The 13,105-nt window shown below is 38.7% G+C and overlaps 1 protein-coding gene across 1 annotated transcript in view; it reads left to right on the top strand.

Moving 5' to 3' along the window:
* aclya (ATP citrate lyase a) overlaps positions 1-12,433 on the top strand; it is a 29,289-nt gene extending 16,856 nt beyond the window's left edge. The window contains exons 11-28 of the mRNA XM_036147963.1: positions 3,200-3,317; positions 3,420-3,574; positions 4,244-4,334; positions 5,124-5,265; positions 5,361-5,529; positions 5,609-5,713; positions 5,809-6,005; positions 7,201-7,282; positions 7,794-7,904; positions 8,027-8,154; positions 8,929-9,022; positions 9,125-9,279; positions 9,377-9,527; positions 9,629-9,772; positions 9,890-10,003; positions 10,556-10,638; positions 10,745-10,821; positions 11,453-12,433. Coding sequence (XP_036003856.1) covers positions 3,200-3,317; positions 3,420-3,574; positions 4,244-4,334; positions 5,124-5,265; positions 5,361-5,529; positions 5,609-5,713; positions 5,809-6,005; positions 7,201-7,282; positions 7,794-7,904; positions 8,027-8,154; positions 8,929-9,022; positions 9,125-9,279; positions 9,377-9,527; positions 9,629-9,772; positions 9,890-10,003; positions 10,556-10,638; positions 10,745-10,821; positions 11,453-11,547 — 2,211 coding nt within the window. The 3' untranslated portion in view covers positions 11,548-12,433. The remainder of the gene's footprint in view (positions 1-3,199; positions 3,318-3,419; positions 3,575-4,243; positions 4,335-5,123; positions 5,266-5,360; positions 5,530-5,608; positions 5,714-5,808; positions 6,006-7,200; positions 7,283-7,793; positions 7,905-8,026; positions 8,155-8,928; positions 9,023-9,124; positions 9,280-9,376; positions 9,528-9,628; positions 9,773-9,889; positions 10,004-10,555; positions 10,639-10,744; positions 10,822-11,452) is intronic.
* Positions 12,434-13,105: the final 672 nt, after the last annotated feature.

Below are 13,105 nucleotides of genomic sequence, written 5' to 3'. Positions count from 1 at the left end.
CAGCTTGCAAAACTTCGTACAACTTACCAGCTTTACTGCGTCTTCTCCTAAAGTATTTCACATGGTTGGAGCATAAACAGAGAAGGATCTTTGACCATTCCTCTTTGTAAAATCTCTCTTGATAACTTGTCAAACTTAAGGCCCATCAAGGCAATTTCTCCGGCCCTCAAAAGCCAACAAAGGCATATTGTGTCATAATGTAGAGGCATATATCCTTTTAAATTGTATAAAGTGACTAAAAATCTGTCTCCTGTAGAGAATGTAGATTTTTTTTCCTTTATAGTAACAGCATCCAGCCACTAGATTTTCAGTTTTCCCACAACACACTAAAACAACCCAGAAATGTCCAAAATGAGAAAACGTGATGCAGGATGATGAGTTTAAAGAGTAACTCACCCCAATATCAACTTTTTATGCAGATAAACTGTATAAACTAGGCTTAAGGGTGCTAGTTTTATGTTTCTGTGAATTCTTTTTTTTGTTTTTTACATTTTTATGCGAACTGGAATGAAATTATGAAATCAAAAGTATCATCTATACATGTGCAACCGGCCCTTTGAATGACTTCATGATGCCAAAGTGGGCTAATATAGAAATGAGTTTGACACCCCTGCTTTAGATCATTCAGGGTCCTGGGTTTTTTTGAGTCCTGGCTTGAAAATGTTGTTTCTCTATCTTTCCAATTTTGAAGGGTGGTTAAAGAACATGGGCTAATGTGTCACAACATACACCCAGAGAAACTGGAAGCCATGGATTAATAGGGAATAGTTGTATGACATAATAATAAAACAATGCTTACTTCAGATTTACTTTTGGAAATTTTAAGTGTTCCAATAAGTCTGACATAGAAGTTTATTTTTATTTATTAAGGGACTGTTTTTCTTTCAAATCAAAAGTTAACACTAAGAATAAAAATGAACTGTAAGAAGAAGAAAATGTTTCTAGACTTATTTAAATGTGTCAAAAAAATTGATTAATTCAGTGATCACACAATTTCCTCAAATGTATTAAAACTGTAATACGATTTAAAAAGAAATCATGTTTAAAAATCATATTTCTTTCACCATTTCATTCTTTCACAAACCTTGCATGAATTGTACCGTTAAAGATAATGTAAACTGTTACAGTGTCCCTTCAAACACACACTGAGGTTGTTGTGTACAGTATACTTGCAAAAGTATTCAACATCCAAATTAAGTTTTCATGTTTGTTGCCTCACAACCTGAATTAAAATGGATTGTTTGAGAATTTGCATCATTTCATTTACAGAACATGCCTATAACTTTGAAGATGTACTTTTTTTTCTTTTAAACAAACAGTACATAGGACAAGATAACAGAACACCTGAGTTCGCACAACTGCCCCCCCCCCCCCCCCCCCAAGAAAAAAGAAAGAAAAATAAGTCAGTGTTTTGTGGAGCCATCTTTTCCAGCTCCACAAAGTAATTGGATTGGACTGAGGTCTGGACTTTGACTTAGCCATTCCAACGCAATTAAATATTTCGCCTTAAATCTGGAGCGTTGCTTTAGGAGTATTTTAGCTCATCGCCCCACGGGACAGCAACCCTCCATCCCACTCACAAATCAAAGGGTGGGGATAATGTTCTTGAGGTGATGGGATGTGTTGGATTTGCTCCAGACATACCATTTTCCTTGGTGGCCAAAAAGTTTAATTTTAATCTCATCTGACAAGAGCACCATTCTCCTTCCATTTGGTGAGTTGCCAGCATACAGTCCTGTTTTTAATACTAGGTATTGGCGGGCGGCTCTCTCTTGGCAGGTTTTTTGGTGGTTCTGTGTGCTTTCTTTTAAAGATGAAGGCTTTGTTGGTTCTTCGGGGGAACATTAAAGATTTGAATATTTTTTTATAACCCTGCCCTGACTTGTACTTTTCATCAGCTTTGTCGCTGACTTGTTTGAAGGGCTCCTTAGTCATCATGGAGGGATGTTGCTTGTTTACAGGAGCTGCAGCCTCTTGGGCCTTTCAGTAAAGATGTGTTTATACTGGCAGATCATATGACACTTAATTCACACAGGTGCACTTCATTAGACTAATTATCTGACTTTGGAAGGTAATTGCACCAGAACTTTTTAGAAGCTTCATAGCAAAGTAGACAGATACATATGCAGATGCCGACTTTCATTTTTAGAAATATTTTTTAACTTTTTTGTTATAAATATTTTTTTTATTTCACTTTATAAACTTAGACTATTTTGTGCAAATTTTGCGCATTAATCATGAATAAATAACATTTAAATTACAGATTTAGCCAAGAGGGAGAAATACTTTTGCAAGGTACCTGCGCAGCAAATCAACTAACAGATAACATAAATTCATAATGTGTTGCCACACACACACACACACACACACACACACACACACAAACACGAAATAATGACCAAGTGAAACAAAAATGCTTAATGTAAATAAAACAGATATTTTATTTGGACTATATTTATCTTGTATTTAGGTTTTTTTTTTATATTATAGACATTATCATTGTTGCACATTTACTATTATATCTAACAATTTCTATATTGTTTCTAATTTTGATTAATTATGCATTTAAGTATTTATTTATTTATGGAGTTGTGGCACTTTGGGGCCTCTATAGCCATTGTTTCTACAATGCAAAACTTTTTTTAAACACTTTATAAACTTAGACTATTTTGTGCAAATTTTGCACATTAATCACGAATAAATAACATTTAAATTACAGATTTAGCCAAGAGGGAGAAATACTTTTGCAAGGTACATGCACAGCAAATCAACTAACATAAATTCATAATGTGTTGACACACACACACACACACACACACACACACACACACACAAACATGAAATAATGACCAAGTAAAACAAAAATGCTTAATGTAAATAAAAACAGATATTTTACTTGGACTATATTTATCTTGTATTTAGTTTTTTTATATTATAGACATTATCATTGTTGCATATTTACTATTATATCTAACAATTTCTATATTGTTTCTAATTTTGATTAATTATGCATTTAAGTATTTATTTATTTATGGAGTTGTGGCACTTTGGGGCCTCTGTAGCCATTGTTTCTACAATGCAAAACTTTTTTTAAACACTTGTTATTCACATTATGGAGCATGCAGGTTTCTGTATGTGAATTTTCTTTATCACCCCTCTGTTTCAAGTTAATCCCCAAAGTTATCTATGTTTGGTGCAGGGGATCGTTCGAGCTATTAAAGACTATCAGGGACCACTGAAGGAGCATGAAGTCACTATATTTGTTCGTCGGGGCGGTCCCAATTATCAGGAGGGTCTCAGAGTGATGGGAGAAGTTGGTACGTTCTTTTAACGTTCTTGCTTTTTTACATTTTGTATTGTATTAAAGTTTTCCAGAAGTACACGTTGATCGTCTCATCGTGATATTGATTCCCTCGCAGGAAAAACCACCGGGATCCCTATTCACGTCTTTGGCACAGAAACCCACATGACTGCCATCGTTGGCATGGCTCTGGGTCACCGGCCAATTCCCAACCAGCCTCCCGTTGCTGCCCACACTGCCAACTTCCTCCTTAACTCCAGCAGCAGCACATTGGTACGACATGCACCCCAACCAAGTTGGCTCACAGTCAACTTGGGTCAGCTCCTGCAGTCTTGGTGAACGGAGGGCTGGCACAGCAGCCACTGTTTCAGCTCCTGCTGTCTCGTCCTTTTAGTGAATCAGATTATCACAAGCCCTGTAGCGCTTTTGTGTAAGGATATTGCAGAGGATTGTACACCGCTCTTATTCAGTCAGCAGAGCCATGCACTTTCCCCCCCTCGAGGCTTCCATTAAAAATGTGCACAGTAAAGGATTTCAGCAAAAGGAGTGTGCTTGGACCTTAATATGTGTGTGTGCAGTTCTCAGTTTTCCTTGGATGTACATTGAAAACAAATGAAATATGAACTTTAAATTGTACAATATTGCAATCAGAAAATCCTATATGTAAAACGTATTTTTATGGACCAGGTTTTGTCAGAGTTTCCAGTTTAAGCCTAAATCGAAGCGTGTTGCTCTGGAAATTTGCAAGTCATCTTTTGGAAAGCCGGTGGCATACATGCGATGTGAGGAACAGCAACACTTAAAATGGATGTTCAGTGAAGGTTTATAAAATAACCTAAAGGCCTGATGCTCCATTATTCAGAAACCAGGATCAAAATCAGCTTATGAGGTTTAAAGTGAACGAAAGGCCGCAGGTTGTTTTATTCGTTTTGTTTTTTACAGACTCCGACATCCAGGAGAAAAGCCCCTTCTGAAAACAAAGCCAATGTTGAGGGCTCGCCAGTCAAGAAGGTGAAAACTGGAGTGCCGGTTGGTGAGTATATTTGCGAGCTGTTGCACTGCCAAAAACCTTTACCTCCTGAATTCTTCAGCTTTTATCTCATCAGACAGAAGCTTGTCACCACTGTAGAGTTAAGGTGTTAGAGCCCCCTCTTTGGACAGCAAGAAGAAACTGCAATCCAAACACTGCAACAATATTATTAACATACACTGTCACACTAGGAAATATGTTTAAAATATGTTTTTGTTTTTTTTGTTTTAAGTTGTACTTAAAACAAAAGTTTTCACTACTTCTGTTAGTCTATAAATCCCTGAATGGCTTAGCACCTAAATACATCACAGACTTGTTATCAGTGTATCAACCCTCCAGACCACTAAGGTCCTCTGGCTCCAGCCTGCTCTGCAGAACCAGAACCAGAACCAAACATGGAGAAGCAGCATTTAGTTCCTATGCTCCACTTATCTGGAACAAACTTCCAGAAAACTGTAAAAGTGCAGAAATCCTGAGTTCTTTTAAATCAAGATTAAAAACACATTTATTCAGGACTGTTTTTGACTGTTATAGTTAAACTGTTCAACTGAAACAGCATTAGTTCAACTTTTTTACTCCAACTGTTTATCGATGTTCTATTTTGTTTCTACATTTAATTCCTACTTGCTTATATTCTGTTTTATTTTCCTGTATTTTAATCATGCAAAGCACTTGGCATTGTCTCTGTACTGAATTGTGCTATACAAATAAATTTGCCATGCCTTGCCTTAAACACATTGACACCATTTTACGTGGTCAGATTCTATCTCTGAGTGATTTTCCCCCCTTTAGCTAAGGCCTCTACCCTCTTCACCAAACACACAAAAGCTCTGGTGTGGGGTATGCAGACTCGAGCAGTGCAGGGGATGCTGGACTTCGACTACGTTTGCTCCAGGGATGAGCCATCCGTGTCCGCCCTGATCTACCCTTTCACGTGAGGATACCCCTCCTTGCATGTTTAATTCCTGAAGACGAACCCGCTGTAGCTGGGGTGTGCCATGAATATTTGTGTTCTTGGATGCCCTCCAGTGGTGACCACAAGCAGAAATTCTACTGGGGCCATAAAGAGATCCTCATCCCCGTGTATAAAAACATGAGCGACGCCATGAAGAAGCACCCGGATGTGGATGTGCTCATCAGTTTTGCCTCTTTGCGCTCAGCCTTCGAAAGCACCATGGAGACCATGCAGTACCCTCAGGTATAGATTGTGCTGTGGCAGGATGGAAGACTTTTCTCATTTAAAGAGATTAGATAAAGCCCTTCTCTTTAATTGTCAGATTCGAACCATTGCCATTATTGCTGAGGGAATCCCTGAAGCACACACAAGGAAGATCATTAAAGCTGCAGATGAGAAAGGTGTCACCCTCATTGGGCCTGCTACGGTTAGGCTTGCATCCTCCTCTCTCGTTGGATAGTTGCAGATAGATCTGTGTTATTTCAGTGAAAGAAACCTACAAGGGAGTCGTTTTTGTTTTAGGTTGGAGGGATAAAGCCCGGCTGCTTCAAGATTGGTAACACTGGAGGCATGCTGGACAATATTCTGGCCTCCAAGCTCTACCGTCCGGGCAGCGTGGCCTACGTGTCCCGCTCGGGCGGCATGTCCAACGAACTCAACAACATCATCTCCCGCACTACTGATGGTGTGTTTGAGGGCGTGGCCATCGGCGGCGACAGGTGTGTAAGTTTTGATGTACAGTCACTAGCCACTTTATTAGGAACATTTTGCTCCTGGATTGGACCTTCTTTTTGTTTTTTACCTTTGACTTCATTTAATGAGGTGTCAGAAACATTCCTTAGAGATATTGGTCCATATTGGCACTGTTGTAGCAGATTAATTTGCTGCACATCCATGATGACCTCATCAGTAAAGGCTCTCTATTGGATTGGGAAACTGTGACAGTGGAGGTCATCAGAGTACACTGAACCAGCTGCAGAGGTGTCAAGTAACCAAGAACAGATACTTTGTTACCTTACTTAGGTAGAAATCTTGGTGACTTATACTTTACTTGGGTACTTATTATTTAGCCTACTTTTTACTTCTTCTCCTTACATATTCATTTTTGTGTACTTTCTACTCCTAACATTTTTACATTTCAGCTGGTTTTCATTCTGGCTTGTCAAAAAATAAAATAAATAAATATTCAGATAAATAGGGCTACCTGAACAGAGTGATTTTGATTGTGGTTGGAGGCAAATGCTCCATCGAGAAGAACAAAACGTAGATGTAGAACATAGCATTTTTAGGATTATTAGTTATTTTCCTTTTTAAATGCACTTAAGGGTTAAGTGCATTATAGGCCCCTGTGGTCAGAAAGGTCTAAGCTAAGAAGAGTGGAACCCCGTGTGTTCTTCTGCTACTGTGGCCCGTCTGTCTAATGTTTAGATGGTTTCTGCAATCAGAATTAGTTTTCTGCATGCCTCGGTTGTAAGTAGCGATTATTTAAGGTACAGTTGCTGTTCTCAACAAACAAGTCTGCCAATTCTCCTTTGAAATCAATAAGAAATTTCTATCCAAACAGCTGCTGCTTAGTGAATTTTGCTGAAATACTCAACCAGTGCATATATATATATATATATATATATATATATATATATATATATATATATATATATATATATATATATATATATATATATATATAATGTCATTTAAATCTCCTTTCCTCCCGATTCTGCTGTTTGGTTTGAACTTCAGTCAGTTATCTTTTTCACGTCTTAATGGCTAAGTGCACTAAGTTGCTGCCATCTGATTGGATGATTTGCTATTTGTGTTAATCAGTTGAACAGATCCACCTAATAAAGTGACTAATCAGTGTACATGAATTAATTTAAGCTTGTATGTTTGAGCAGTTGCGGATCTTTCCTGCAGATATCCAGGCTCTGTGTTTACTGACCATGTTCTGCGCTACCAAGACACTCCTGGAGTGAAGATGATTGTTGTGCTTGGAGAGGTGAGAAGGGTTTCCCTCTTTGCTGGGAGTAAGCCTTATTATGACTAAACCTTGTCTAGGTATGGGCCCAAATCAGGCTTTTCACTTTTGTAACACCACGGTTTAATGGTATTGAAACAAACAAAAGTCTTAAAATAAATGTAATGAAAATGACTATTGTCTTCCGTAATATATATATGATTATTTTTTTAAACTGACAATACCTTCTTTGTGCTATTGAAAAATGTCCATATCGCTTTGTTATAAATGAGGAAGAAAAGTGTACTTGCAGCCAGCTGACAAGCAGTGGTTAGAAACAGGTGGGGGTGGGGGGTAATACTGTGCTACTCTATGCTACGTACAGTCACAGACAACTGCTCATTAAAAGCTCTTTGAAACATAAAAGCAATATAATATTTTTTTTTTTTTGTCTGTTTTGGATTCCAAACTTTTTAAAACCTTGATATGCCTTAATACTGGTAACCGATCCATGTCTAGTTTTATATCTATCCTCCAACACACTTTATTTCAGATTGGTGGGACAGAAGAATACAAGATTTGCCAGGCTATTAAACAGGGCAGAATTACCAAGCCAGTAGTGTGCTGGTGTATTGGTACCTGCGCCACCATGTTCTCCTCAGAGGTAAGAGGGTAGCTTCAGGGTCCACTTTGTTTCAGTCAAATTCTACAACTGGATGTTGAGATAGTTCACAAATTAAAGAGGTCTTTTAACTTTATTCTCTGGTACGTTTCTTTCACTATCAGGTACAGTTTGGCCATGCAGGAGCTTGTGCCAACCAGGCCTCTGAAACAGCTGTAGCCAAGAACAAGGCTCTGAAAGAGGCTGGTGCCTACGTCCCAAAGAGCTTTGATGAGCTGGGAGAGGTCATCAAGTGAGTGCACAGCTATGCTTATTCCAGCGGTTTATCATTCCTGTGGTGTAATCAGGACGTGCAGCAGCACATACAAAAAAATATTCACCGTGCTTCACCTTTGCCACATTTTAATATCCCAGCCTTATTCCCCATCAGAAGTCAACACATAATACCCCATAACGTAAAGGTTTTGGTTTGAAATGTTGGCAAATGTATTACAAATGAAAGATAAAGCAAACCAAATGTATGGAACCATGGCTAGATGGCCCATAGCAGCCCAGCTGAGTTGTGCTGAAGAGTTAGAGGTTGTCCAACCAGGAGAATCAACCTTCTCCAGTCTGATGAAACCAAAATTAATCGTTTTGGCCTGAACTCCTCCTGGCTAATGCCATGCTTGCTGTGAAGCACAGTGGTGCCAGCATCATTGTGTCTGGAGGTTCATCTGCACCAAGAACTGAAAAACGAGTCTGTATAAAATGTAAGATCATGATAACCAAATATAGAGAGATCCTTCAAGAAGAATTTGCCCCAGGGTGCTCAGGACTTCAGAGCACGACAACAATTGATCTTACAGCAATTACCCTTCTTCACAGAGCCAAAGAAACAAAAGAGTTGATCCAGGAACAGTTTGTCAGACTTTCTGATGCTGTGTGAAGAGTTTTGGGGAAATTGCTTTATTCTGTTAGTGAATGAGGCTGAAACATAAATAAATTTGGAAAAACCGATGCACAATGAGGGTATATTTTTACTGGTGATTCTGTATTTTATTGTTTTGTGTTATTCCTTGTGCAGATCTGTGTATGATGACCTTGTTTCCAAAGGAGTAATCCAGCCAGCTGAAGAGGTGCCTCCGCCCACCGTACCAATGGATTACTCATGGGCGCGAGTGAGTACGGCAGCAAGAAACATGTTTCCCATACTTTTCGATAATACGTTAAATGAACCGATGAATGATGAAAGTACGTGTTTCTCCCTGTCTGCTGTCCAGGAGCTGGGTCTGATACGTAAACCTGCTTCTTTTATGACCAGCATTTGTGACGAGAGAGGCCAAGAGCTCCTCTATGCCGGCATGCCCATCACTGAGGTCTTCAAGTCAGAAATTGGCCTGGGAGGAACTCTGGGCCTGCTTTGGTTCCAGCGGAGGTCAGGCCTATCTGCCGGTGCTCAGTAAAAAGCGCACCTCAGGGATTCCTGATCCACATACAGGTTTATTTTTGTAATTTCACCTCTTTATGCGCAGGCTCCCGAAGTACGCCTGTCAGTTTATTGAGATGTGCCTGATGGTCACCGCGGATCACGGCCCCGCTGTGTCCGGTGCACACAACACTATCGTCTGTGCCCGAGCTGGCAAAGATTTAATCTCCAGCCTCACCTCTGGCCTCCTCACCATTGTGTGACATTTTGATTATTATTATTTTCAATATTAACACGCCTAGGTAGGACCACCGCAAGGCAAAGAGGAAACCTCTCCCATCCTTTGTTGTTTCTTCAGGGGGACAGATTTGGAGGAGCTCTTGATGCTGCTGCAAAGCAGTTCAGCCATGCGTTTGATAGCGGCATGCTGCCCATGGAGTTTGTCAACAAGATGAAGAAGGACGGAAAGCTGATCATGGGCATTGGACACAGGGTTAAGTCGGTGAGTAGTATTTATGGCTCAAGGGAGTACACAGGTAGAGTTCCCATTTTAAAAAAAATAAAGCCTACTTTAAATGTTGGGTGTTTAAACAGAACAGCATTTCCTCTGCTTCTTCAGATAAACAATCCCGACATGAGAGTCCAGATCTTAAAGGACTTTGCGAGGCAGAACTTTCCTTCCTCACAACTTCTAGACTATGCTTTAGAAGTGGAGAAGATCACCACCTCAAAAGTAAGAATTTGAAATGTTTTGCTTAGGGCTGGACGATATAGAAAATAAGCATATCGATAAAATAGAAATCATATTGATCGATATCAATAAATATCGACAATTTTAAAACATATATTTTAAGTGCAGCCCTGGCAATTTTATGCCTTTGCTTAGCGACTTATTTTTAGATAGAGAACACACAAACACTGAATTCAAACGCAACCCTTTATTCAACCAAACTTTTTACCAAAACTACAAGTTTTTAAAAAAAGAAAAAGAACGCATGCTCTCTGAAACCTTTGAAAGGGGCGGAGCTTTGTTCCGGAGTCTGCGTTTGTGATTGGTTGGGAGGATGTAATGACTGTAATATTAACCTACATGGCTAAAATGCATAAGGAAGGAAAACTGCTATTCTATTGAACTTTTTATTGATCCTTTTTTTTCTATCATCGATATACGTTGATCGATCAAAATATATTGTTGTTGAATTATCGTCCAGCCCTACGTTTGCTTTAATGCGTCATCAACACTCTGTTGCATTGCATTCACTCTTGTTGTCCCTGTGTTAACCAGAAGCCCAACCTGATCTTGAATGTGGATGGCCTCATTGGTGTGGCGTTTGTGGACTTGCTCAGAACGTGTGGAGGATTTACACGGTCAGAAAATAAGTTACATACTAAAGAGTAAAGCCAATCAAAATGACCGTACACATAATTGTCCATATATAATATAAAATAACCCTTTCCCCTTTGTATCCAACAGAGATGAGGCAGATGAGTTTGTTGAAATCGGTGCCCTTAATGGTATCTTTGTCTTGGGACGCAGCATGGGATTCATTGGTGAGTTATTTGTGTTGCTTTGGTCAAATCTGCACAACAGCTAACGTTTCTTCCCTAAGACCCCATCACATCAGACTATGACTTGATCACAATATTTCTCCAAAGTATGGATGGTCTCAGTTTTCCAATCGTCTTGGACATGTCTGCTGGGGTGCATCAACAACTTACTGCTTTAAACATGCAAAGCCATGGAGCAATGCTGGTGGTTCATTTTTGTGGAGGCAGCACATCTGGGTCTGGATCAGTACTTCTCAAAAAGTGATTATATATATATATATATATATATATATATATATCTCATACAGAGATTGCAACCTCATACTGCCTAGAACAACCCAATACGTAGCTGAAACCAACAATTCTCATTTAAAGATACCCCTCAATACAGTTAGGCCTGAATATTTCATTCTGCAGTTCTAAACCAAAATGTGCCTGAAAATAATTATAATTATAATAAAATAATAAAATAATTAATAAATAATAATAAAGAAAAAAATTGCAGATTGATTTTTCAAAAAAATTGGAAACTTTCACGAGTTCTCGGAAAATCCTGGAGACTGGGGAGTCTTTTAGTTGAGTGTAATAGGAGCCTTAGAGTTTAACGACTCCGTTCTTTTCATCTTTCCTACAGGACACTACCTGGACCAGAAGAGGCTGAAGCAGGGTCTCTATCGCCACCCCTGGGATGATATCTCCTATGTGTTGCCAGAGCACATGTCTATATAATCAAAGAGACGAAACTGCTCCATGCCATCCATCAGTGCCGCACTGTGATCTGCCGCTTCAGAAACTAGAGGCAATATATTAAGGGAAGATGTTACATATATTCTAGCTGTAAATGTCAGACACTGGAGACTTTTCAGAGTATATTTTTAGTTTTAACAGCCAGTCACTGCAGCAGTTTTGTGAGTATTACTAAAACCTGTTTAACTGTGATGCTTCGAGGTCTGTCAATGTGCTGCAGAGAGGCAATGGGTTCAGCTACACATGCTGGACACAACCACAACAATTAGTACCAACCAGTGAGGTGCTGAAATTTAGCTGCAACTATAACATCAACATATTTACTAAGTCTGTATTCCATACAACTGTCTAACTCTTACCCTCGTCGTCGTGCCATTTGAAAAACTACAAATTGAAAGTTTAGTGCAAAAGCGCAGATCAAATCCCAAGCTCTGCGTTTCTGTATAAATGTATTTGTTTGTAATGTTGCTGAAGCAGTGGAATAATTAAAATGTTTGCTTTCCTGTGCCAAACTGAGATGTAATATGTTAAGTAGGTAAGAGACTTCTTGTCTTGTGTTTCTGCTAAACACTGTTTGATTCATCATTTCAAATCTGATCCTTCATCTGTAAGTGTAACTTCTGTCACATACAGTACCTTGCATTATCTAATCACTTGTTAGACTCTGAGTGCGGGACAGAATGTTCCATCTATCATCTGTGGTGTCCTTTTTGTGAATATTACAAAATGTATCAGATTTGCTTAAATTTGAAATTATTTTATCTGTTTTTAACCTTTCCAGTGTAACTACTGTGCCTCTCTATACTTCCATGTTGTATGTTCACAACTGCTCTAGTGACATATAAGAAATAAAATGAACATGATGGGATTCTACTCTGTAATTTCAACAATATCCTGCCTGAGTCTCAAATAAGGTTGCAGTTAAAAGTAAATAACTTTATTTGAGGTTTTGTTTTCAAAAGGCAGAGTCGTGTGTCATATCATTAGTCCACTTACCATCCTGGTTAGAAAAAAAGAACCCTATGTCAACTGGAGCTGGAGGGCTTTCATACATCTAAAGCAAACCTTGTGTGTGCTAAAGCCAAAAACTGCAGAGGCCACCATGTCATTGCTTATCAAACAAATATATCTGAATTTGACAAGTATGTGAAACGAAGGACACCCCCAAAATCTATAGCTTTTTCATCCATTAAAATGGAAAATGTATCAAGTTTTGAAGAGAATCTTATGCCGGTCATTGTTCCAGTGCAACATCTGCATTAAACCCTGACTTTAGAGAAACCTCCTGTTTTAAATTTTTTTTTATAATTTCTTGTGCAAGCATGTTTTTTTTTTAACTTTCTTTTTCATTTGTTCTTAATGCATTTTTTTTCAGCAAGCCTAGGCAACCTAAGATAAAAACTATATTGTATTTTTTATTTTGCAAATCATATATAATAGTTTCTTTAAATGAAAACAATGAACCTTACCGCTAATCAGTAACAGTTACCAACTAATTCATGAGGTGAATGCGCCCAGGCATAGTTTGAATCTTCCTAAA

This window comes from Fundulus heteroclitus, chromosome 16 (genome assembly GCF_011125445.2).
Source record: "Fundulus heteroclitus isolate FHET01 chromosome 16, MU-UCD_Fhet_4.1, whole genome shotgun sequence".
Classification (NCBI taxonomy): domain Eukaryota; kingdom Metazoa; phylum Chordata; class Actinopteri; order Cyprinodontiformes; family Fundulidae; genus Fundulus; species Fundulus heteroclitus.
Note: the sequence above shows the minus strand (reverse complement) of the source record. Positions and strands in the feature narration are given on the sequence as shown.